At 43.3% G+C, this 21,981-nt stretch overlaps 1 protein-coding gene across 1 annotated transcript in view; it reads left to right on the plus strand.

Moving 5' to 3' along the window:
* The window catches only part of MDN1 (midasin AAA ATPase 1), a 174,321-nt gene that overhangs the window by 110,165 nt on the left and 42,175 nt on the right, over positions 1 to 21,981 (plus strand). The window contains 17 exon segments of the mRNA XM_029911939.1: positions 633 to 746; positions 1,604 to 1,736; positions 2,582 to 2,691; positions 4,412 to 4,545; positions 5,668 to 5,828; positions 6,252 to 6,372; positions 9,167 to 9,377; positions 9,588 to 9,819; positions 11,951 to 12,077; positions 13,316 to 13,486; positions 13,841 to 14,055; positions 14,161 to 14,548; positions 14,783 to 14,892; positions 16,425 to 17,124; positions 18,837 to 18,998; positions 20,079 to 20,352; positions 21,278 to 21,513. Coding sequence (XP_029767799.1) covers positions 633 to 746; positions 1,604 to 1,736; positions 2,582 to 2,691; positions 4,412 to 4,545; positions 5,668 to 5,828; positions 6,252 to 6,372; positions 9,167 to 9,377; positions 9,588 to 9,819; positions 11,951 to 12,077; positions 13,316 to 13,486; positions 13,841 to 14,055; positions 14,161 to 14,548; positions 14,783 to 14,892; positions 16,425 to 17,124; positions 18,837 to 18,998; positions 20,079 to 20,352; positions 21,278 to 21,513 — 3,599 coding nt within the window.

The raw sequence follows: 21,981 nt of genomic DNA on the forward strand, positions 1-21,981 counted from the left end.
CCTTTGAAAATCCCAGTTGAAGGGAATTAAATGCTCAATAGGATTTGGGTATCTAACTCCCTTAGGCGCCTTTGAAAATCCCAGTATTCGTTAATATCACATTGCAATGGATGGGATTCACTCTCTCAATGCTATTGTTTTTCTCCAGACAACCGTGTGTGTATTAATAATCTGAAATTGTAACCAGAAAATATTGCAAATGTCTAGAAAATTATTTGAAAGTTAGATTCTGTAGAAAACATCAGTGATGGATAATAAATAAATCCATGGGAGTTAGATACATAACTTGCATTGACTTTTGAAAACCAGACCCTAAAAATTGTAGACGTAAATGGAAATTCCCATGTGTCGATTTCTTGTGTCGTGACTGTCACGTACACTGCTTTATCTGTTTGACAATCAATCTCAAAATACCTTTTGAAGGCGATGTAATATTGAGATCAGATTGCTGCAGTGCACGCTGTTACGGGCCTTCTGAAAGACTGATCTGCTATCTGTAGTTAGTGTAGAAAGAGGGCAACCCTTAACTGGGCAGAGGAGATTTTGGCTGGCACATCTTGAGTGTTTTTGTTGACTAACTATGCTTTGTACCTTCAAAGCTAAACACTCCTAACTATTATTCTCACCTACAGATTCAGTGCGCACTCAACTAGAAGCTGGTGCTGCATCGCTGAATAGTTTCTACTCCAGTCCCCACTCTGCTGCAATCAGTAATGTGATCAAGTTGCTACAGCCAAACATGACAGGTACCTTTGCTTCCTCTTCCTCCTCTTCTCTCCCCCCTCCACTCCCCCCCTCCCCCCCAGTCATTTGTGCATCTGAGTACCTTTCCCACACCTGAGGAAGAGCTCTGTGTGGCTCGAAAGCTTGTCTCTCTCACCAACAGAAGTTGGTCCAATAAAAGATATTCCCTCACCCCACCTTGTGTCTCAGTTAACATTTGGCATTTACAGGAATTCACGGACAAAGGAATGGATAGATTTCAAAAGAATGATAAGGAAATGGCTTTAATCTAGAGCTGTGCAGGGCAAGGCCGGGAAGTGCACCTCCTTAGAAGTAATATGCCTTAGTAAGGCATGCCTGTTGGGATGGCAAAAACTTTCTGGAGCATTGGAAATTGCTGTTATCCCTAGTTTGTAGATGGGGACTGGGGCACAGACACTAAGTGACCTGCCCAAGGTGACACAGGAAGTCTGTGGTGAAGTAGGGAACTGAACCTGTATCTGAAGTGCCCACCTGGTGCCCTAACCAGTGACCACCTCACACCTATCACTGTGCTTCCATGGCCTACAGTCAAATTACTGCTGCCTTCTACGTGGGAAGGGGCTTTCCCGCTGTACCTCTCTTCCTCTCACATGGCTGCACTGGAGAATTGTCCCATCCCCAAAATTAAGAAATAGTTGAAAGAATAGCTGACCTCATGAGTCTTATTTGCATGCTGAAATTGTCCATTGCAGTCAGTGATACCCCAGTTCTGCTAGTGGTCTCTCTCATTACATTTATGGAAATCCCTAATCATTTCTTGGAGGGATGGAGAAAAAAAAGCAATACCATTTTTATTTGGCAAAACACTGTCTTTCTCTGTAACTGCTTGCCTTACCAGATGAACACGTGATGCCGCTGGATCCAAGATGGAATATGCAGTTTTTGAATATCATTAGAAATTCAATGAACTTTGACACAGAAGTGGAACACACAGATCAGCTTTTTGTCCTTCTGATGTCTGTAGCAAACCGGTGGGTTAAGAAAAATGCAGATTGGAAGCCTGGTGGCTTGTGAAGTTTACATTGTGATTCTAGCCAATGCTGTTGTGATTATTGCCAATGTTCCTGCTGAGCATTTTGCTTAAAATTTGACAGATAAGGTCTAAAACGCTAGGCTTGGTTTTTTTGGCTATAACATTTGAAAATCTAAATCTTCAGCCCCTGCTTTTGCTCTTGGGTTACGGACAGGCTGGAGACTGCCCCTCTGCTGATGGCATAGGGGAAGAGCACATGGTAGTTTAGCAGCAGTTGTGCTGGAATACTCCCCCCAAAAAAATAGAACCAGGGGAAGAAGCAGAAAGCATGGGAGTGGTTCTGTGATGCTACTGACTTCAGACTCAAAACACCTTTTTGTAGGAAGGGAAGGAACTAGGCTGCCACTGTTGCTCTTCGTTTAAATAAAAAGGGGTGAATGGGCAAGTTATAAAGTCAAACTGAGTTCAGAGTAAAAAGATGGTTCTTGCCACCTGGCAAATGCTAACTTCCCACATAATCACCTATAGTTGCATGGATTCTGCAGCATAATTGCGGAGTACCTTTCCTTTTGAGGTATCCAGTCTAAGCTGTGAATAGACAGAAAAATAATTTTTTGTGTTCCAGGAAAAGTCTAAAAATTGAATTTTCAATTTAACATCCTTTGCAGCCCAAATTTAAGCTATGTGACATGTCACTGTTCAGACCTTCGATTCTCACTTCAGATAGTTAGTACTAAGATATCAAATCTCCTAATATGCTCTGCCCTCCCTGATATGGTATAGAGGCTTTTCAGCTGGTCATGTCCGACTTCTCCTAACGCCTTTATGTTGTTTTTAATTCAGAGCAATATTATTTCTTGACCGGGAAAAAAGGAGCTATATTGAGAAGAACTTGATTACTAGCAAAAAGTTGAGAACTAGTGCCTTAAGAATGTCTCTAGAGTTCCATAAAGGTAGGACTGATGATCTCATTGTTTCTTTTACTGCATAATATGTTTAATGAGTAAGAAGAGAATAGTTATGTTCGATAGGATTCAGTTATAAAAGCTCAGCTACCCCAAGCATGATTTTATACTGCCCATTGTATGTGTGAAAGTTTTATACGTTTATGTAACGCATGCAGACCAGAGCTATAGCAATATAAAATGTTACTCTAGTAGAGTAGGTCCGCCCCTCTAGTAGAGTAGAGAATGTGTGAATAATTTCTCTCTCCTAAATAAATATGTATGTGTGTAGAGAAAGTGACATTGCATGCCCTCATTGGTAACTACTATAAAAAGGGTGTTTAGTGGAAATTGGAGAGGAGTAAAGCTTCTTCCTTTTGGTTTGCAACAGGAGCAGTGTGCGTTTGTAGTTTAAGTGGAAAGACTTGATGACAAACACCAATCAGTGTCTCATACAGCAACTTTTAGGCACTAGTATTGTGGTTTTATTTTAAACAGAGTTCTAAAGGTACGTCTATACTTACCGCCAGGTCCGGTGGTAAGCAATCGATCTTCTGGGATCGATTTATCGCGTCTTGTCTAGACGCGATAAATCGATCCCGGAAGTGCTCGCCGTCGACGCCGGTACTCCTGCTCCGCGAGAGGAGTACGCGGAGTTGACGGGGGAGCCTGCCTGCCGCGTGTGGACCCGAGGTAAGTTCGAACTAAGATACTTCGACTTCAGCTACGTTATTCACATAGCTGAAGTTGCGTATCTTAGTTCGAAGTGGGGGGTTAGTGTGGACCAGCTCTAAGTTGCTGTATTTAATAAAATAATTTTAATATCATCATTTTGTAAAATCGGGTTAGTAAAGATTGGCATTTACTCTGCCTACTAGAATTTTAATCATGTATTCTTTATTTTTGCCGAGCCAGCTGCATTGAGCAGGTTTAATGTAATTTTGTTTGTGCTTTTCCAGAGAATGCATGGGCAAAAATTGACTAAATATCAAAGCTTACATTTGTTCTGTAGTCTAAAGATCATTGTCCTTCTGGATCACTGAGAAACTGCAATAAGTTGACTTGACGGCCAGATGAGAAGTAGAATGACAAATGAAAAGAGAGGAGGGTCTATGTAGCTAAAATCTGCTAGGTCTTACCTTTTTGATCTGTGATGCTGTCACTTCCCCAATGGACAATTTATTTCTTGTCACAGTATCATTGATTATATATGAAGAATTCCCCTTTCTGAACTTTCCCAGTGTAACATACACATAAACTGTTTCACTTCTGGCGGCACATGATCTCACTGGATGTATTTAACTCCCCGAGCAGAGAAGAAATTAAACTGCATGTAATAAAGGGAGAGAGAGGGGATCTGTGGCTAGTGATTTTTTATATCAGGAAAAACTTAGTTTCAGTCCTGCAATTTTATGTGTTTACAGTTTGAATTCCACCTCAGAAGAAAGTCGGTCACAACATGACTTTCACTTCACAATTGCCTTTAGTTGACTGACCATTGTTGCCTCCATATTTGCAGTATTCCCTATCCTACCTACTTAGAAGTAATAGGAAATGCTGCAGATACTGAGGAAATATGTAGTTACGCAAGTCAAAACTGTGAAGTTTTTAAGCGGTGACCGCAGTAACCAGGAGATATGGTGGCCAGAGATTAACTCTTCTGTGTTACTTTTTGTAGATGGAATATTATAACTTTTACCCCTTTTTTTGTTCTAATCTTTAAATCAAGATCCAGGGAGTTATAACTCTCTTCCACATGCTATTGTGGCCAATCTTGCTGCTTTCTTTGAACTTTGGGATGCCTTTATGTTGCACTGGGTGAAGTCTTCTCAAGTGACCTTAACAGATGACAATGTGCATGAGGTGAGTAGAGTTTTTAAATTGATCTTACTATAGTTATTTAGGATCCAGAATTCTGGAGGAGCTTCTCCATTTTTAGTCCCATGGACTCTGAAATAAATGGCAGGGTTGTGGTTAGAATGTGGAATGTGATCTTTTGTATAGTGTCAGGTATAAGAGGTTAAGCTGATCTGCAAATTTATAGTAAACTGTTGTGTCCATTATCCACCACTCTTTATTCTAAAACAGTGGTTTTCAACCTTTTTTCATTTGCGGACCCCTAAAAAATTTCAAATGGATGTGCGGACGCCTTTGGAATTCGTAAGCATAGTCTGCGGACCCTAGGGATCTGCAGACCACAGGTTAAACACCACTGTTCTAAGATAACATGTAGGTTTTCAACATACTTTCATTATTTCCTTTTATATCAACTCTTCCCTTCACCTCAAACAGTTCAAAATGCTTTTGTTAAAATTTCCCACCACATAGATCATCGTCAAATCCCTTCATTGGCTTCTTCTCACTTTCTACATCAAGTTCAGGTTCCTCATTCTCTCATACCTGAACAAGTCTATTTCTTCTTACATCTCTGTTCTCATTTCTACTTACTTAACACCCCCAAACTCCCTTTTAACATAGGCTTTGTGTCTTTCACTCTCTCTTGCCCTCTCCTTTTTCCATGCCACTTTGTATACTTGGAATTCCTTCTCCCATAAAGTACCAAACAGTTTCCCCCTCCATCTAGATTCTGTTTTAAAGCCTCTTGCAACAAAGCCTTTTAAAGTCAATCCCCAGCAATAACTGTGTTGCTTTAAAGCTATACCTTCTTCATCTGGTGTGTTGTCTGAATTGTATTGTCCATATCTAATTTAGATTGTAAAATCCTTGAAGGAGGTCCATCTTGCTAGGTGCTCTGTTTCATACACTGATGGGGATCAGTTAACAATGGATTCTACAGTTGCTAATATTTTTAGAACACATAGGTAAACCAGTTGAGGACAAATCTCTTGATTTAAAACATAATATTGTCTAATTATGAGAGCAGCAGAGTTAGGAACATCAGTGCCCCAACTACAATGCAAGATGTACTGTAATATGCCAGGCTTCAGAGATGGGAAGGCTATAACTTTCCTGACTTGCCTATAGATCTTCTACTGCTTGCTGTGGCGTGACCGGTTTTGGGCAGCATCTGACACTCTGACGGTGGATTCTCCAGGCTTGGCACTCCTATCGCTTCACTGGCACTGGGTTGTGAAGCATTTAATCAACAGAATTCCCCAGATGCTGACTGGACACGAGCAGCACAAGTAGGTTGTTTAGCTCGTGCATAATGCAACTAATTGGAAGGGTTGCGGCCCCCCCTTTCCCCCCCCGGGGCCTCTTTGCTACATATGTGGCCATATTAAACAGTTACGTTAGCGTTCTTTTTAAAATACACCAGCTAAAACTGATAAGATTCATTTACTCTGTAAGCACAAGTTTTGATGTTTGTTATGTTCCACTCTCACTGCAAGCACAAGTGTACTAGCTGAATGAGTTTGTTTTAGAACTTCTGACGTTTCTTAGCATTGGCCCTATCCTCAGTGAAGATGTACCTGTGTGTAATTTTTTCCAGCACACTTTTTTCTCCTACACTCCACCAAAAAATGGAACTTTCTTGTTCTTATTGCATGTCCTTTTGCCTTTACCCTATTGAACTTTTTGAAAACTTATTTCCTTTCTACTTGAAGGGTTTCCAAGGAAATTCAGTCTGTTTCACAGCAGATTCAGAGCTGTTTGGCCAGTCCTGCTGGTATTTCTGTTGGTGTAAAGAAGCTGCAGAAGTCTCTTGGGAGACCTCTTCCTTTCAAGGTACGTTATTCCATTTGTAACAGAATGTTTTGGACAACTATAGCACCTTGCTTCCAAGGATGTTGAAGTACATTACAAACATTCCTTAAGGCTTGCAGCAAATCTCTGTAGGGGTCTTGTACTATTATACTCATTTCCCAAGCCAGCAAATGGACACTCTTATTTCCCTGGATTCATAAGAATGACTAATGCTAATTTTAACTTTTTTTTTTTTATATGAATTTCTTTCTGAAATGTATCAGCTGTCTAAATTAGTAACAACGTTGTTGATGGGTTGTCCAGAGAAGCAGTTCTTTAACAAACAGCTTAGGGTGTTGCATGAGTATGGAGATATTTCTGCTGTAAAGTAGTCCTGGATATTTGTGAATTTCAGACTAGGCAGAACAAGGGAGGTACATCCCCCAGTGTGAACTGCACCAGGCATTTTCAAACCAAACCATTGTTGGTAGATTTTAGTGTTCGGCCTAGTTGACAGTTTTACCTCCAGGCCTTCTATAAAAGGATAAACTGCTGAAAGAATTAACTTAAAAAATAAACCTAAATCCCCTTTTCAGAAGTGACATAGGCACTTAGGAGCCTAACTTTACTGAAAGTCAGTAGGTCTTAGCTTTCGAAAGGCAAAAAGGTATTTAGGCACGAAGGCACCTAAAGATTCAAGTAGGTGCTTGGTGGGATTTTCAGAAGTACCTAATGTGTCTAACTCCCATTGATTTCAATCCTGGTAGGCATCTATCTATATCTTTAGATTTACAATCTGGCTCTTGGGCCCAGATTTTTAAAGGTAGTTAGGCACTGCTCCTCTGTGCCACGTGTAACTGGTTTAGGCACCTACATTCCTTTTGAAAATAAGACTTAGGCTCCCAAATCAGTTACACATTACAACGCAATGCCTAAATACATCTAAAAATTTGGGCTTGGGGCCAACATCATGTTTGAAAGTGGGATTTGAAAGTTGGGTACTTTTAAAAAAAAATTTACCCCCGGTTCCTACTTGGCTGCCTTCATTCAGTCTAATTTCTGCCTCACCCTCACTTCCTTTTGAATAGGTCATATACCCAAACTATTCACACTGATAGTACTCAATTATCAGGATTCCTGCAGTCTCTTTCAATCTTTTTGGGTTCAGGCCTTGTAAACTTTGATGGCCTGGTGCGACCCTGTAAATATCTTTAGTACAAAAAACATGTGGATTACCAAATATTTCTTAATCACAATACATAATATACACAGTAATGTAATAATAAGTAAATAAGTATTAAATAAATACTCTCTGTGTACCAGATTGGTGGCTTCTGCTGCGCCTGTCCTCTGGGGCTGTCTGGGCTTGACTCCCCGCTCCGGGTGTTGTAACTTTCAGGATCACAGCACTGCTCAGGTTGGCCCAGCCCTTGTAATGGGGGCTGGGCCAAATTTGTGAAAGTGACATTGCAACTTGGCGCATAGGGTTGCAGCACCACCACCCAAATTTGGGCTGGCCGGCCCCTTGTCATAATGATGAAGGGGCAACTGGGCCAATCCTGAGCAGCACTGGGATCCCATGCACCAGGTTACAGTGCCTGGAGCGGAAAGCTGAGCCCAGCCAGCCCCAGGGGACTGGAGCTGAAGGAGCTGCCCCTGCGCAGGGCCGTCCCTAACCATTTGGGTGCCCTACACAGCCCCCCTGCTGGGGGACTGTGTGGGGCCCCAGGATCTACCCCCCACCCCCAGAGTCTGGGAGGCAGGAGCTGAGGGGGGGCACTTTGGGGGGCCCACAGGCCCAGAGTGGCCTGGGGGTTAGCGGGGGGCCAGGAGCAGCCTGCTCCACTTCCTTCGCCCTGGCCCCAGCCGTGTCACTTGGGGGAAGGGATCCTCCTCTCTCCCCCCTCCTCCCCCCTCACCAGCAGCGACGGGAAGCGGAGCAGCCTGGCCCCAGCCCGCTCTACTCCGCCAGCTCCCAGCCGTGGCGCTCCACTTCCTGCCACCGGTGAGAGCCTTTCCCCCCTGCCTTCCTTCCCCCTCACTGAGCCTCCTACGAGACCCTTTGACACTTTCTGGCAACCCAATTTAAGAAACCCTGATTTAGAGAGCTGCCATTTAAAATTGCCTTCAGCTGTCTCCAGTGTTCCCCACCCAGCTTCTTTAGAGAGAGATGCAACACTAACCACTGAACAGGTGATGCTACCTCTTCAGTTGTTAGATTACGAGGCATTTTCTGCATTCTATTGACTAGTATTCGATTGCCTGGGGAAGGAGAGTCCATCCTTCCAAACTTCCATAAGCAGCTAATGCATTAGCGCAATGAGCTAATATGAAAAGCACCACGGTACATTTTCAAAGCAGGGTGTAGAAAGACTTAACAGTGTAAACTAGTTAATGTCAATGCAGCGAGGATGGTTCCAGGCATGTCTTTGTAAACACACTGTCATACAATTGTTAACACGTGGTACAGGCCTGACGATCAGCAAGAGATGAATGTGTTAAATAAAAGTATTAAAACGTTGTGAAAATTATTTTACCTTTTCCAATTTACACAAACTGAATCTTAAATACTAATCCATTGGCCAGTTATCTCAACATATCCATCTTTGTAATGTTGGATTGAACACATAAGGGAGATGAAGCATTAAGAATTGGTGTTAAGTTGTGCATAAAGTTGCACACCATTTGCATGTGTAAGTACTCTGATTTAGAAAGCATGAGCACAATGTTAGTGGGCCACTGATCATGTTCATTATGTCATTATAACCTTTGAAACAAAAACTATTGATTGTTTAAATATCTTTTCTTGTTGTTGTGTGTTTTAAAACATTTGCAGGATAGACTGGTGGTGGAGTCTGTTGCTCAGTTGAAAGAATTCTGCAAAGCACTCGACATCCTGGAGATGAGATCTGCCTTTGGAGAAAGTAGATGGCAGGACGAAATCTGTTGTCTGAAAACTGCTGCCACTGGATGGGAAATAAAGAAAGCACTGCTGCGGGCCAAGGGTCTGGTTCTCAGAGCTAATCATTTAGAAGATGTTAATCCAGGTAAATAATTTGCCTTATATGTGACAGTCAAGTACAGTCAGAAGCACAGTGTCAGAACATCTAGTTTATGTTTATTTCATCCAGAAATATTTATCTTTCTCATTTGTATCTGTGTGAATGAGCAGTTCCTTTCAGATTTGCTGCTCGGACTGTTAATTGATAAATATGTGTTTATGTGCATTCATGTGCTTTTTATCCGCCATTTTACAGGTGAATTAAGGACGTTTGTGAATTTACAGTGTTCACACCTGAAAGCAGGAGGAGTTAAGCCTGGTCATCCAGAAGAGATTCGTACTGAAGACACTGTCTCCAGTCAGTTGGACTCTGCCTCATTAATCCAGCTCTGTAGTAGGATTCAGCTGTGGCCCGCAATGGAGTATTTGGCAGTGCTCTGGCAGTACAAACTGACAGCAGATTGTGTAACTAAGGCTTGTCTAAGAAGGTGAGGGAAGAGCAGGGTTTTTTTTTTTTTTTAATGAAATTTAGAATCTGTTGTGCAAAATTATGAGGATCAGTGTGCTACTTACCTTTTGCTTACAAGTCAACATATATCATTCTTATCTATATGCAAAACCACATTTCTTGGGACCTAAAGCCAAAGTGAAATGTCTAAGGAGTTGTTTAAACTCGAGTATTTTCTAGCTTTCGTCCCATCAGCTCTTGGGCAGACATGGGATTTTTATCGAAGTGATTATACTAAGGCTACGGCTACATTATGAGCTGGGACCGGGGTGGTGATTCCCTGCTCCGGTACATATACTCGTGCTCGCTGTCTTTGAGCTAGCGTGAGTATAAATAGCAGCATAGCTGTGGTAGCCCTGGTAGCAGCAACAGAGGCATGGCTGAGCAGTGCCAAGTACATACCCACTGGTTTCAGGCAGCTAGGTACTAGGCACGGTTCAGCGGTGCCTCCGCTACAGCTACACTGCTATTTATTTTTGCACTAGCTTGATGAGAGCTGGCGAAAGTATGTGTTCACGAGCAGGGGACTCACCCCCTCAGTTTGCAATGTAGGCATAGCATAACTGTGCTATTCAAGCCACCTGGAATAATATATTTAGACTATAAACAGAAATATCTTTATTAACAGTAGACTGGATTGTGACAGCACCAAAAGAAAGCCCATGGTTTTATACAGAGTCCTGCTAGGAAGTAATTTTTTTTTTTTTCTAAGCCTGATTATTAGTCCTTTAATTCTCAATCCTCTGTCAAGCCTTCATGGTCATATTCTTGAGCTCCTGCAAAAAGTTCAATAAGAGCTTGAGAAGCAAGAGATCTACACACCACAATGAGCATCATCGAAAGGGACATATCTACAAGTGCAATTTGTGCAAACAGAAACAGTAGGAAAAAAAAAAAGTAAAATGTACACACACAGTTGGCCATTTGAATTAAATTACCGTATATACTCGATCATAAGCTTGTTTGTTTATAAGCTGACCCCTCCCCTCCAAGATGGATAAGTAAAAATGGAAAATTTTTATAACCTGTTCATAAGCCGACCCTATAATTCAGGGGGCAGCAAACTTTGGCTCCGGGCCATTAGGATAAGCCACTGGCGGGCCGAGATGGTTTGTTTACCGCGAGCGTCCACAGGCACGGAGGTAAACCTAAGTAAACAAAGTGTCCCAGTGCGCCAGCTGCTTACCCTGACAGGCCGGGACAGCAACTGGTGGGGAAAGTTTTTTGGGGGGGAGAAGCTGGGAGTCAGGGGAGTAACCCCTGTGACCACCTCCTACATGACCTCACCCCTAGCCCAGGACCCCCACACTCTCCCCATCCCATCCCTCCCCACCTTATCTGGGGAGGGCCAGTGGAGGATGTCTCTGACCTGTCTGGAGCTGCTCCTGCAGACCAGGTGGCGCGGCCGCAGCCTGCTCTGGGGAGCGGGGCTGAGCTGCACAGCTGCAGCCTGCCAGCCCCGGAGCTGCAGCTGCTTCGGAGGCTGGGGGGAGAGCAGCGTGGCCAGAAGCAGAGAGACTCTGGCCCCGCCTCTTACCTTCTGGCTCTGCTGGCTGTGCTGCCTCTCCTTGCTCCCTCTGTTGGGGGGAGGGGCTGTGTCCCACCTCTCCCCCTCTATACCCGTTCATAAGCTGACCCCCTTCTCTGATGCTTCCCTTTTTACAAAAAAAATTCGGTTTATGAACGAGTGTATACGGTAAATATTTTCATTGTTTCAAGTGGCTAAATATAGGTGTGCTTTATGACTAATTACCAGTTCTTAGAAGAAAGCAACTCTGCATTATTGCATTGCAGAGAAAATGAGGTTTATAGAGTAGCTTCCCTAATGGAGCTTTAAAAAAAATCTGGTGCACTCAATACAGTGTCAGGATTTCAGTGAAGATCATGTTTTTATAAAAGAACAGTAAAACGAGATGGGTGAAATTGCCTCTAAATGACTTGTTTATGGTCTCATTGAAAAAGTGTCACATAATTGATTTTGAACCCAGGAATATCCTGTTTCACACCTCTTTGCTACAGTCAAGACATCACTTTTTCTCATTCAGTTGTGCATTCAAGTTGCATACTATGTAGCAAAGTTTTTTGTTGATAGTTTTTTTCTTCAGCTACAGGGAGAACAGCAATCAACAGGTACGCATGTGTTCAGAGCTAAGTCAGTATGTAGCTTTTTGCCTTAAACTGACACCAGCTGCCTCTCAACATCTGTATGGACTGTGGCACTTGTTACATCTTGATAAGGTAAGGACAAGTTTTAGTTTAATTTAGGCTTGCAGAAGTTTGTGTTCAAACGTCCATGAATGAGTGTTAATATCTGTAACATACTACAGACGCCCCCCGGGTTATGCAACCCCGACTTACGCAAATCTGCACTTACGGAAAAAGTTCCGTAAGCTAGAAATAGGGTTGTTGGTGGTTTGTTTTTGTTTTGTTTTGCATAATGGTCAGGTATATGTTTCCGACTTACGCAAAATTCGAGTTACGCAAGGCATTCCGGAACGGAACGCTTGCGTAAGTCGGGGAGCGTCTGTAGTATGCTTCCTGTGTCTAGTTCACAGGTTTGCAACAGTAATAGTTCCAACACATTTTATTACTTGGGAGAAATGGTAGGCCAAATAAAAGTTGTGAGCACAAAAGCAATATAATGGCAGACCTATAAAGCAATCTCAGGTCTAGCATTAAAATCTGTACATCTGTATGATACTGTTCCCATTAAAATGGTACGATACACCGTTGAAGGAAACCAACCAACCAGTTGACTTACTGTAGCCCACTTAAATTAAGACAACATGTAATGGTTTTGCTTTGTAGATAGATCGATCTAAAACTCTTGTCTTCATTTCTATGACTAATGTGTATATATAATATAAAACATTTTTTGCCAAATCCTGCAGTCTGGAATAACGTTGTGTGGCCTACTTTTGTATGTCATTTTGCCTACATAGTAGGTAAATAGATTATAGCACTTCTGACTGGTTAGAATTTAACAGTGACACAAGCATGTAGCTCCCATGGGCTTCAATACACCAACAAGTTCTCAACAAATACCTTTGGCCAGATTGTCAGAGGGCTTTATCTGTTCTCTGGGCTTGTGGAACTCTGTGCACCATTGTGCAAAGTTGCACAGTCACACAACAGAGGTTATGTTTGGAAAACTTGGCCTGTGAAGTTATCCTTCACAACAGTGTGTGTGCGTGCGTGCGCATGTGCGCGTGCGCAGGGAAGGGAGAGAATGGAAGCTACTGCTGGGCACAGACACCTGGTGGGAAGCTATTGTGTAGGAGTATAGTTTTTTTCAGAGGAGATGTAAACCATACTCTATGATGCTAAAGAAGACTAAAGGTGATAATATCTCCATCAGAAAAGAATTTCACACATTCTATTCAGTGTTTTTTCTCTTGTTTCAAGCATAATAATTTTCTTTCGCTGCCAGTAAATTATCTTAGGAGACTTTAATTTTTTTTCTCTCTCTCTTTTAGGTATCCCATGAAGAAATGTCTCTTCTGTGGTCAGATCTGGTCAGTAGCATATTAGAATTCTTCTGGCACAGTACTGTAACCACAGATCCGGAATACTGGTTAACCTGGAAGCCGCTACCTGGTGCAGAGGAAAGGAAAATGCCTAAATCCCCTATGTACCGTTTTATGAAGGTTTGTGTTTTGTGACATAATTGGGTAGCTAGACTAAGATAAAATGTCTATTTTTTAAATAATTTTGCTAACAAGTTTTAGAAATAAACATGTTTTAAAACTCTAGTATAGACCAGACAAGCTGTTCCACTCCCAATATTTGTTAGCTGGTAGAGGTGAATGTGAAAATGTGCTGTGTGTGTGTGAAAATCTGGAGATGCTCCACCATTTGATTTTTTTCTAATAGTTTTGCTGAAGTGAGCAATTATCTTGTAGTTTTGGTGAAAAGCCTTTCATAAAGCTTACCTTTGTGTAATGTTAAAATAAGTGAGGAAATGCTATTAACACTACATATCTCCTAATCTTTTAATTTAGGGCCCAGGTATTTTGAACCGAGCAGTTTTCTCAAAGTGCCTCTTCGAAATTCTAACTAGCAGCAGCAAGACAAGCCAGTGGGATGCGAGTGGCCTTCCTGTTCTGTCGTCATCCCATGTGATATTGGGAGAGTGGATGGAGAGAGCACAACAGCTTCAAGAAGTCAACACAGTTTTGTGGACCAACATGCCTGTTTCTTCCATGGCAGAATTTAGGTACTATTGAGGTCCTTCCTCTACACATCTTTTACCTAAACCAGCAATATTACAGAACCTTGTACTCCCCAGGATGCCAATATCTTTTTATTCTTATTCCTTCAGGTGTACAGATTCCAGAATCCAAGATGTAATGTTATGTCGACAGCTCTTGGCTCTGAAGGATCTGGTTCCAGTAGACCTGCAAGAGGAATATTCACAGAGTTGTGATAAACTCTCCTCCAAGGACCCTGTGGCTTTTCAGTACATTCTCAAAGTACTTAAGGATGTCGCTGGTCAGGAGATACTGCCAAAAGAAGTCCTCTGTCTCTTGCTGACCTGCTTGCAACAGTTCTTTGGGGAAGGAGAAGGAATTCAGGACCTATCAGAGACAGCTCGGCAAGGTAGCCTCTGGGTGAATATGGGTTTGGTGCAGATCCAGGTTTGGCTTCCACAGACTAGGTTTGATCCTGCAGTGAAAAGAGAATACAAACTCAAGTATGCCAAGGAGGAGGTGAGTGTGGCGTTTCTATCCCTTTTTTAAAGCTGACTCCTACTTTGGAATACATAGCATTTGTGGCTGAAATTAATTTTAATTATACACAGGTGAATGCTGCAAAAGCATGAGCTCCATATTATAGTATCATTATTAGATTATTCAGTCATGTTTTCTTAAATCTCCTGGAAGGTGTACTTTGTGTGCTACCTAAAAGAAAACCATAAAATTGTTTAAATTGTTTTTTACTAGTTACACCACCTGCAATGTAAATGGAAGACACTGAATCTGTCAGCGCAATTACATACAGGAAAAGATCTTGAGGATGAAGCAATTATCAGTTTCACTCATCCCCATATCAGGTAATGGGAGAAGAACTTAACTATTTTGTTGATGATTGGGAGAGGCCAGCGATATTCTTTGGGAGTCTCACCTGCTTACGTGGTTTGGATTTCTTCCATTGCATTGTGTAATGTTGTTTGTATTGCTTTTTTAGAAATAATTTTTTGTTTGTATAGTTCAGTGGTCCCCAAACTTTCAAGGGTCATGTCCCCCCTCACCCCGCCTTGCCCTCTTCCCCCTCCCCCACCTCCCCCCTGAGCTGGGGCCAGGAGTGGGGCTGTTGCTCCCGGGATGGGACATGGACAGGGGTAAGGGGCTTGAGGCTGGGGCCGTAGCTGGGGGTGGTTCTGGGGCCGGGAGCAAGGCTGGGAACAAAGCCACGGCCAGGGAATGAGACGGGGCAAGATCGGAGCCACAGCTGGGCCGTGGTGGGGACTGGCAGCCGGCCCCTGTCCGAGTGCGGAGTCGGGGCCACGGCTGGGGGCGGGGCTGGAGCAGAGCTGCAGTTGGGATGGGGCTGGGTGGTATTCCCTCCCCGCCCCCCTTGAGGGCTGGCCCACTGCCCCCTCCCACCCCACCAACCCCCCCAAACGTTCCTCCGTGCCCTCCTAGGGAGGCGTGCCCCACGTTTGGAGATCTCTGGTATAGTTGATTCCGGGACAAAGACTTGCATATCAGGATAGTAAAGGCACGTAGAGAAACTATTTAGTGGAGCACAAATGCCTGACTTACGCTGGTGATCGCTCATGGTGGGTCACTGTGTCTGGGAGGTATGATTCCCAGCAGACTTGCACTAGCTCAGTTCAAACTAGCATGCTAAAAATAAGTGTCTGAGCCCATCCAACCCCCCGGGGGCCAAGCTCAGATGGCTGGCCCAAGCTGCCACCCATATTGCAACGTCCACACTGCAAGCTAACACAAGTCTGTCTACCCACACTAGGAATCACGCTTCCCAGATGGAGTGTAGACATACAACTTATGTCTAGACATGCCCTTAGGGTATGTCTTTAACTACACTGGTATAATTTAAGTAGTACAACCCCCAAGTGTGGATGCAGTTATACCAATATAAAGATGCCGTATACCTCTATATGGGAAGAGGAATAAGCTATGCCAGTATGAGGAACCTTTATACTGGTGTGAAGCACTCTGATACTCCTTGAATTTGTATTTCTTAAGCTGAGGAACTGGGGAAGAAATTTTAATGGGCAAGAGGCAACTCTCCTTTTGTACTGTTTTGGAGCCTTCTGTACACAAGAGATTGGATCAAACTCCAGCATGCAATCGTTGTTCACAATCTTCCACTGTTAACAAGAGTTCCTGATTTCATTTCAGCACATGCAGATTGCTTTGACAATTCGTTATTAGAAGTTAGAATTAGAGCCAGTTCTAAATGGCTGAGCTTCATAAGGCACTTTCAGTAGTGCTGTCTGTTAGGAAATATCGCATTGCATAGGTGATACATATACTGTAGTCTTATTGTGCACCCTAATGGAATACTTATGTTTATAATATGCTTCTAAAATTGGTCAATATTTTTATTTCCTAATAGATTTCTACGCCAAAGAATTCAACAGCTGAAGGAACAAATAGGAAATCTTTCCAGAAAACAGGCCTTCAGACCCCAAGTCCCCCCATATGACTGCTTATATCAGGAGGTTCACCAATATGTCACCAGCATTGCACAAATTTCCACAGTCCAGGATCTCTTAGCCCGCCTTCTACAGTTCCTTCGTGGAAATAGGCCCAAGTCGCTCCAGGCAGCACAGAACATGCTAAACGAAGAAGCATCCTGGCAGCAATCTCACCATCAATTTAGAAAACACTTGGCAGAAGAATATGCTTTGTACCCTGATGCTGTCACCCCACTGCAAGCTGCCATTTTACAGCTGCAGCATGGCATGAGACTAGTGGCCTCTGAAGTTTATACAACACTCAACAGTATTGTCTATCCAGCCAAACTTGACACCCTTATTACTTCTTTGTTGGCATTTCCTTCTGTTGGTCCCACCTTCCCCACTTACCTTGCACATGCGGATACTTTATGCTCAGTGCAATCTATGAACATCCTCTGTGGCCTTAAAAAGTTATCTCTGAAACGCTCTGAAGGAGAGTTTGATGAAGGGGTTCAGAGTTCATACCCGACTCAGGAACAGCTGCTAGTGAATGCCTTATTGTATCTTCGATGCCATGTATTGTCAAAGGGAGAGCTGGACCAGAAATCTCTGCAGCTTTTCAGGCATCTGTGTCAGGTAAAGTCTCCTGATTAAATGGAATAAATATTTCTAAAAGCCAAATGCCAGAGGCACAGTGTAGCTTTGCTTTCAACAGTGATGCCTAGATATGGGTCTCTCCTGCTGAACCAGAGTAACCTTCCAGAGTACTCTGTCAAAAGCAACAGTAGCAATTTTTTCATAGAATTAAAAATGGTAATTATGTTTAATTCACTATGGTTCAGATATATTCAGACATAAAACCAAATCCTACCAAACTTACTCCATGAAAAACTACCTTTCATTTCAGGGGGGGGGGGGAGAGGAGGGGTTTCCTCTGAAAAGGGATTCATTAAGGACTATAGGTAGGGTGCTACCAAATTCACGGTCCATTCTGGTCAATTTCATAGCCACAGGATTTGAAAATAAGTCAATTTCACGTTTTCAGATGTTCACATTTGAAATTTCACTGTGTTGTAATCGTGGGAGTCCTGACCCAAATGGGGTTGGACTGGGGGGCTTGCAAAACTGTTGTAGGAGGGTCGTGGGATTGCCATCCTCACTGCTGTGCTGCCTTCAGAGCCGCAGAGCTTCCTGCAGCCAGAGGAGGCTCGTGGAGGTGGGTCCGATCTCCCCCATGCTGCTGGGAGTGCTCTAGCTGGAGGCTTCTAGCTGCTAGTCCTGGCCAGCGGAGGATTAGCGCATGGGCCCATGGGCCCTGGCCAATTTGAGGACCCCCTGGAAAAATGGATGCCCCAAGCCCTGGCAGAAGCCGCAGGGTGGGAGCCCTGGCAGGAGTTGCTGGAGTTTAAGCCGCAAGCCTGGGCGCCTTGAGCCCCGATAGAAGCTGTGGGGCGAAAGCCACAAGCCCGACTCCTGGCCAGGATGGGGAGGAACAGAACTTGCTTTTCTCCTGCACGGCTGCTCTCCTGGGGAGATCAGACCCACCTCCAGATACCTCCCCCAGCTGCAGGAAACTCCGGGGCTGTTTCAGAGCAGAGTGGTACACCCTCACTTCTGCACTGCTTCTGGAGGTGGCTCTGATCTACCCACCCCGGCGGAGCAGGGGAAGAGTAAGTCCTATCCCTCCCCAGCCTAGCCGTGACTAGCAGCTGGAGTCCGGGGCAGGGTAGGAGCCCCCGGCTGGGGCGCCCCCAGCCCTGCCCTGCCCTGCCCCTCCAATAGCTAGATTTCATGGAGGGGGGGCCGATTTTTTTTATGGCCTGTGACATGTTTTTCATGGCGGTGAATTTGGTAGGGCCCTAACTATAGGATTTGGCCCATATTTGCATGATCTTTTTCATACAGTTGTCATAGGTGTGGTGTTCCAGGAATTTACAAGTGAAATGTTACTGCAGTGTTCACTCAGCATGGTTTGGACACACGCAGGGCCGGCTCCAGCTTTTTTGCTGCCCCAAGCAGTGAAGGGAAAAAAAAAAAAAAGAAAAACCCCCTTGAGCTGCCGCCAAAGTGCCACCGAAGAGGAAGAGAGTGAGTGAAGGATCTGCCGCCGCCGAATTGCCACCGCGGACCGGGACATGCCGCCCCAACAACGGACGGACTGCCACCTCTTTCTTTTGGCCGCCCCAGGCACCTGCTTCCTTCGCTGGTGCCTGGAGCCAGCCCTGGACACACGTAATAATATTGCATACTGTGAAAAACAAAGAAATTGCCTCAGTGCTGAGGCAAGTGGGGTTTGTGTGTGTGTGTTATAATTTCTGAAGAATTCTCACAGTTTTCTGGTTTCTCAGGCAATTATAAACGAATGGGATGAACAGGAGCGCTGCACCCAGGAGCAGGAGGAGCAAGAAAGCCGTCTGTACAGATACAGGAGTAAGAGCCATGGAACGGGGCGAAGTGAGGAAGAGGAGGAAGAGAGAGAATTTAGGAGGAGATTCCCTCTATATGAGAAGGTAGAAGAATAATACTTTATGGAAAGATGCATTGTACAGTTTTAAAAAACTAACTTCTTTCATAGGGAGAAATGAATCAGTTTCTCTCTTCTCCAGGAGAAGAATGTGGGAAGGATTTTGAGATAATGGTGCACTCTGTGTGTACTGTTAAAATATTTTGTTCTTTTTAGTTTGTGGACAGTCATCTTTGGATTTAATGGCCATGTCTACACATTCAGCGCTGCAGCGGCACAGCTGTACTGATTCAGCTGTGCTGCTGCAGTGCGTCTGGTGAAGATGCTGTGTGCCGACAGGAGAGAGCTCTCCTGTCAACATAATAAAACCACCTCCATGAACATCAGAAACTCCGTTGGCTGGAGAAGCTTATGTCAGTGTAACTTATGTTGCTTTGGGGGCTGATTTATTCGCATAATAACACATAATTCTGAGCGACATAAGTTATGCCGACATAGGCTGTAGTGTAGACTTAGCCAATGTCTACTGTTGTTCAGATGAATAAACTTTATAGGCAGTTCCTAAATGTAGTAAGAACACTTATCATGCAATAGTAAGATGCTAGAACTTGATGGTGATCTGGTAAAACCTGCTGAAGCTGAAGAGTCTGCCAAAGAGAATACCTCCTATTTCCCCTCTTAAAAGAAATTGTTTGAAGTCACCAGATTATGCATGTAGCTAGCCTGTGTAACTATGTTCTCACTGTTTCTCTCTTCCTCTTCTCTCTCATTGGGCGTGTCTTCACACTGGAGTTGACGTAGCTTAGGTCGACTTACCCCGGTGTCTTCACTGTGCTGCGTCAACGGGAGACGCTCTCCAGTCGACTTCCCTTACTCTTCTTGGGGAGCAGGAGTACTGGGGTCAATCGGAGAGCGCTCTTCCATCAATTTAGCGGGTCTTGTCTAGACCTGCTGCCCCTGTGAAGACAAGTCCATTGTTATGGTCACTTGTCTCTTTTTTAGATTGGACGGTAAACATTGCTACCTGTGCCTAGCACAGGGGGCCTTTGGTCACTAGTACAATACAAATAGTAAATGTAGCATACAGGCAGGGTAAAGTTAACTATTATTTTAATGTGACTTACAGGACTTTGAAGATATCACAGCTCAGGCAAGTCTAGAGGAAAAAATGGAAAATGAAGATGACTCAGAGGATTTAGTAGCCACTGAAATAACTCTCTTATCCCAGAGTTCAATGCAAACAGTGATGATGATTCATCAGCAGTTGTGCCTAAACTTCGCACGGTCCCTGTGGTATCAACAGAGCCTGCCCCCACATCAAGCTAAACATTATTTCAGTGCATTTCTTTCCTGCTATCAGACTGGTGCTTCTCTAGTGGCACATTTCTATCCCTTGATAGGTAAGGCTGTTAGTCGTACTTCAGGCATACCGTTTTAATTCTTAAGGTTGTTGTTCATGCTTAAGCTTTACCTGCAGTTGTTTCAGATTAAATATACTTTATTTTAGACCAATGTTTACCTGGCATTGTCTAAGATGCTAACCATGCCTCTGCCCTGAAAAGTGATCACTTAAAAATGGCACCTTCTAATAGACCTGTTCCCTGTGTGTATTCAGAATCATATCTTCTGAATTCTTTGTCAGATTTTTACAGCCTTTTTTCATTCCACATTTCAGCCACGTGGAGCCAATTAGAAAGAGTGAGCTGGATCCTATTCCTTCTGTGATTCAGAACTGTTGACATTCCAATCTCTTGCATCTGTGTAGCCCTGTTAAAGACAGTGGGGTTTCACAGATTTCCCTGTGGGTTTAATTTGGATTGGAAAGCCTTTAATTACCAGAGGAAGGAAGAAAGAAAACCTAGCTTGATTTTTCCTTTCCTAAACTGAGTTTGCGGGGCTAGAAATAAAGTGGGGGGGGGGGAGGACATGGTCTTTACTTGCAAATTGAACATGTTTGATATGGAAATAATTATAACAATAATACATGACTCTCCAGGATATGATCTTAATCACTTCTCAGAGTAGAACTGCTTACTTACCTGCCACTCTGTCCATTCAACCACAAACCATTTTTGGAGCATGCTGTAGATCAGGCTAACTTATTGCTGTTCAGAGATCTGGTAAAACAACCGACCTGAATTTTTAAGCCTTTTCCTTCTGCATTCACACTTCATTGCTTCATACTTTAAACATTCTCATACTTGAAAAATATACAATGTCTTAAGGTTTTGAATAATGTTCTAGGCATACAAAGAAACATGTAGGTTTCTGGTGAATGAAAAAGTGATCACAGAATGTATGAGTTCTTCCTTTTTGGCTTCATAGGTGCTGAAATGAATGATTATCTTCTTGGCAGCCAGCTTTTAGTTGGCACACTTCTCCACAATACACTTTTTGAGGAAGTGACTTCAGATCTCATCATACAACAAGATGGCCCGTATGACTTTTACCAGCACCCAAATATTCAGCAAGTTCGACAATGCCAGCCTGTACTTGATAACTTCACTAAAGAAGTAAACAGGTTACTGCAAGAATGGCCTGAACACCCTGCACTCATGCAGGTGAGAGCATTACAGTAAACTTTCAAGGTAAACGGGTGTAGGCGGGGGTGTCTGTGTAGTGCACCCCAGTGTGTGTGTTTGTATATACACATCAGAATCTAATTATCTAGTTATTATGAAATAATTATTTTACAGTAATATAGTAATATCCTTGTAAATTAAGATAATTTTGTAGCTTGTTAGCTACCTGTCAGCAACATGATCCAGTTGCATAACGTTGATAAGTTTGCTCATGTAAACACATGTGCTATCTTCAATTCAAATGTAAAGGTAATATGCTGTGTTTTACAGATCCCAAACTCTCAAAGTTCATTCTAATGACTTGTAAGACAATGTTTTTTCATTATAAGTTCATTTAAGGCTCCAGGTTTTCCAGAGTAACTTCTATTCAACAGTGAGGGTCTTCTCCTTTCTCTAATGCTTCACTTTGGTAGGATTTGATGCGACTCCCTCTGGAGCTAGTCCATT

This window comes from Terrapene carolina, unplaced genomic scaffold, assembly GCF_002925995.2.
Source record: "Terrapene carolina triunguis isolate 2854851 unplaced genomic scaffold, T_m_triunguis-2.0 Scaffold42, whole genome shotgun sequence".
Lineage (NCBI taxonomy): Eukaryota > Metazoa > Chordata > Testudines > Emydidae > Terrapene > Terrapene triunguis.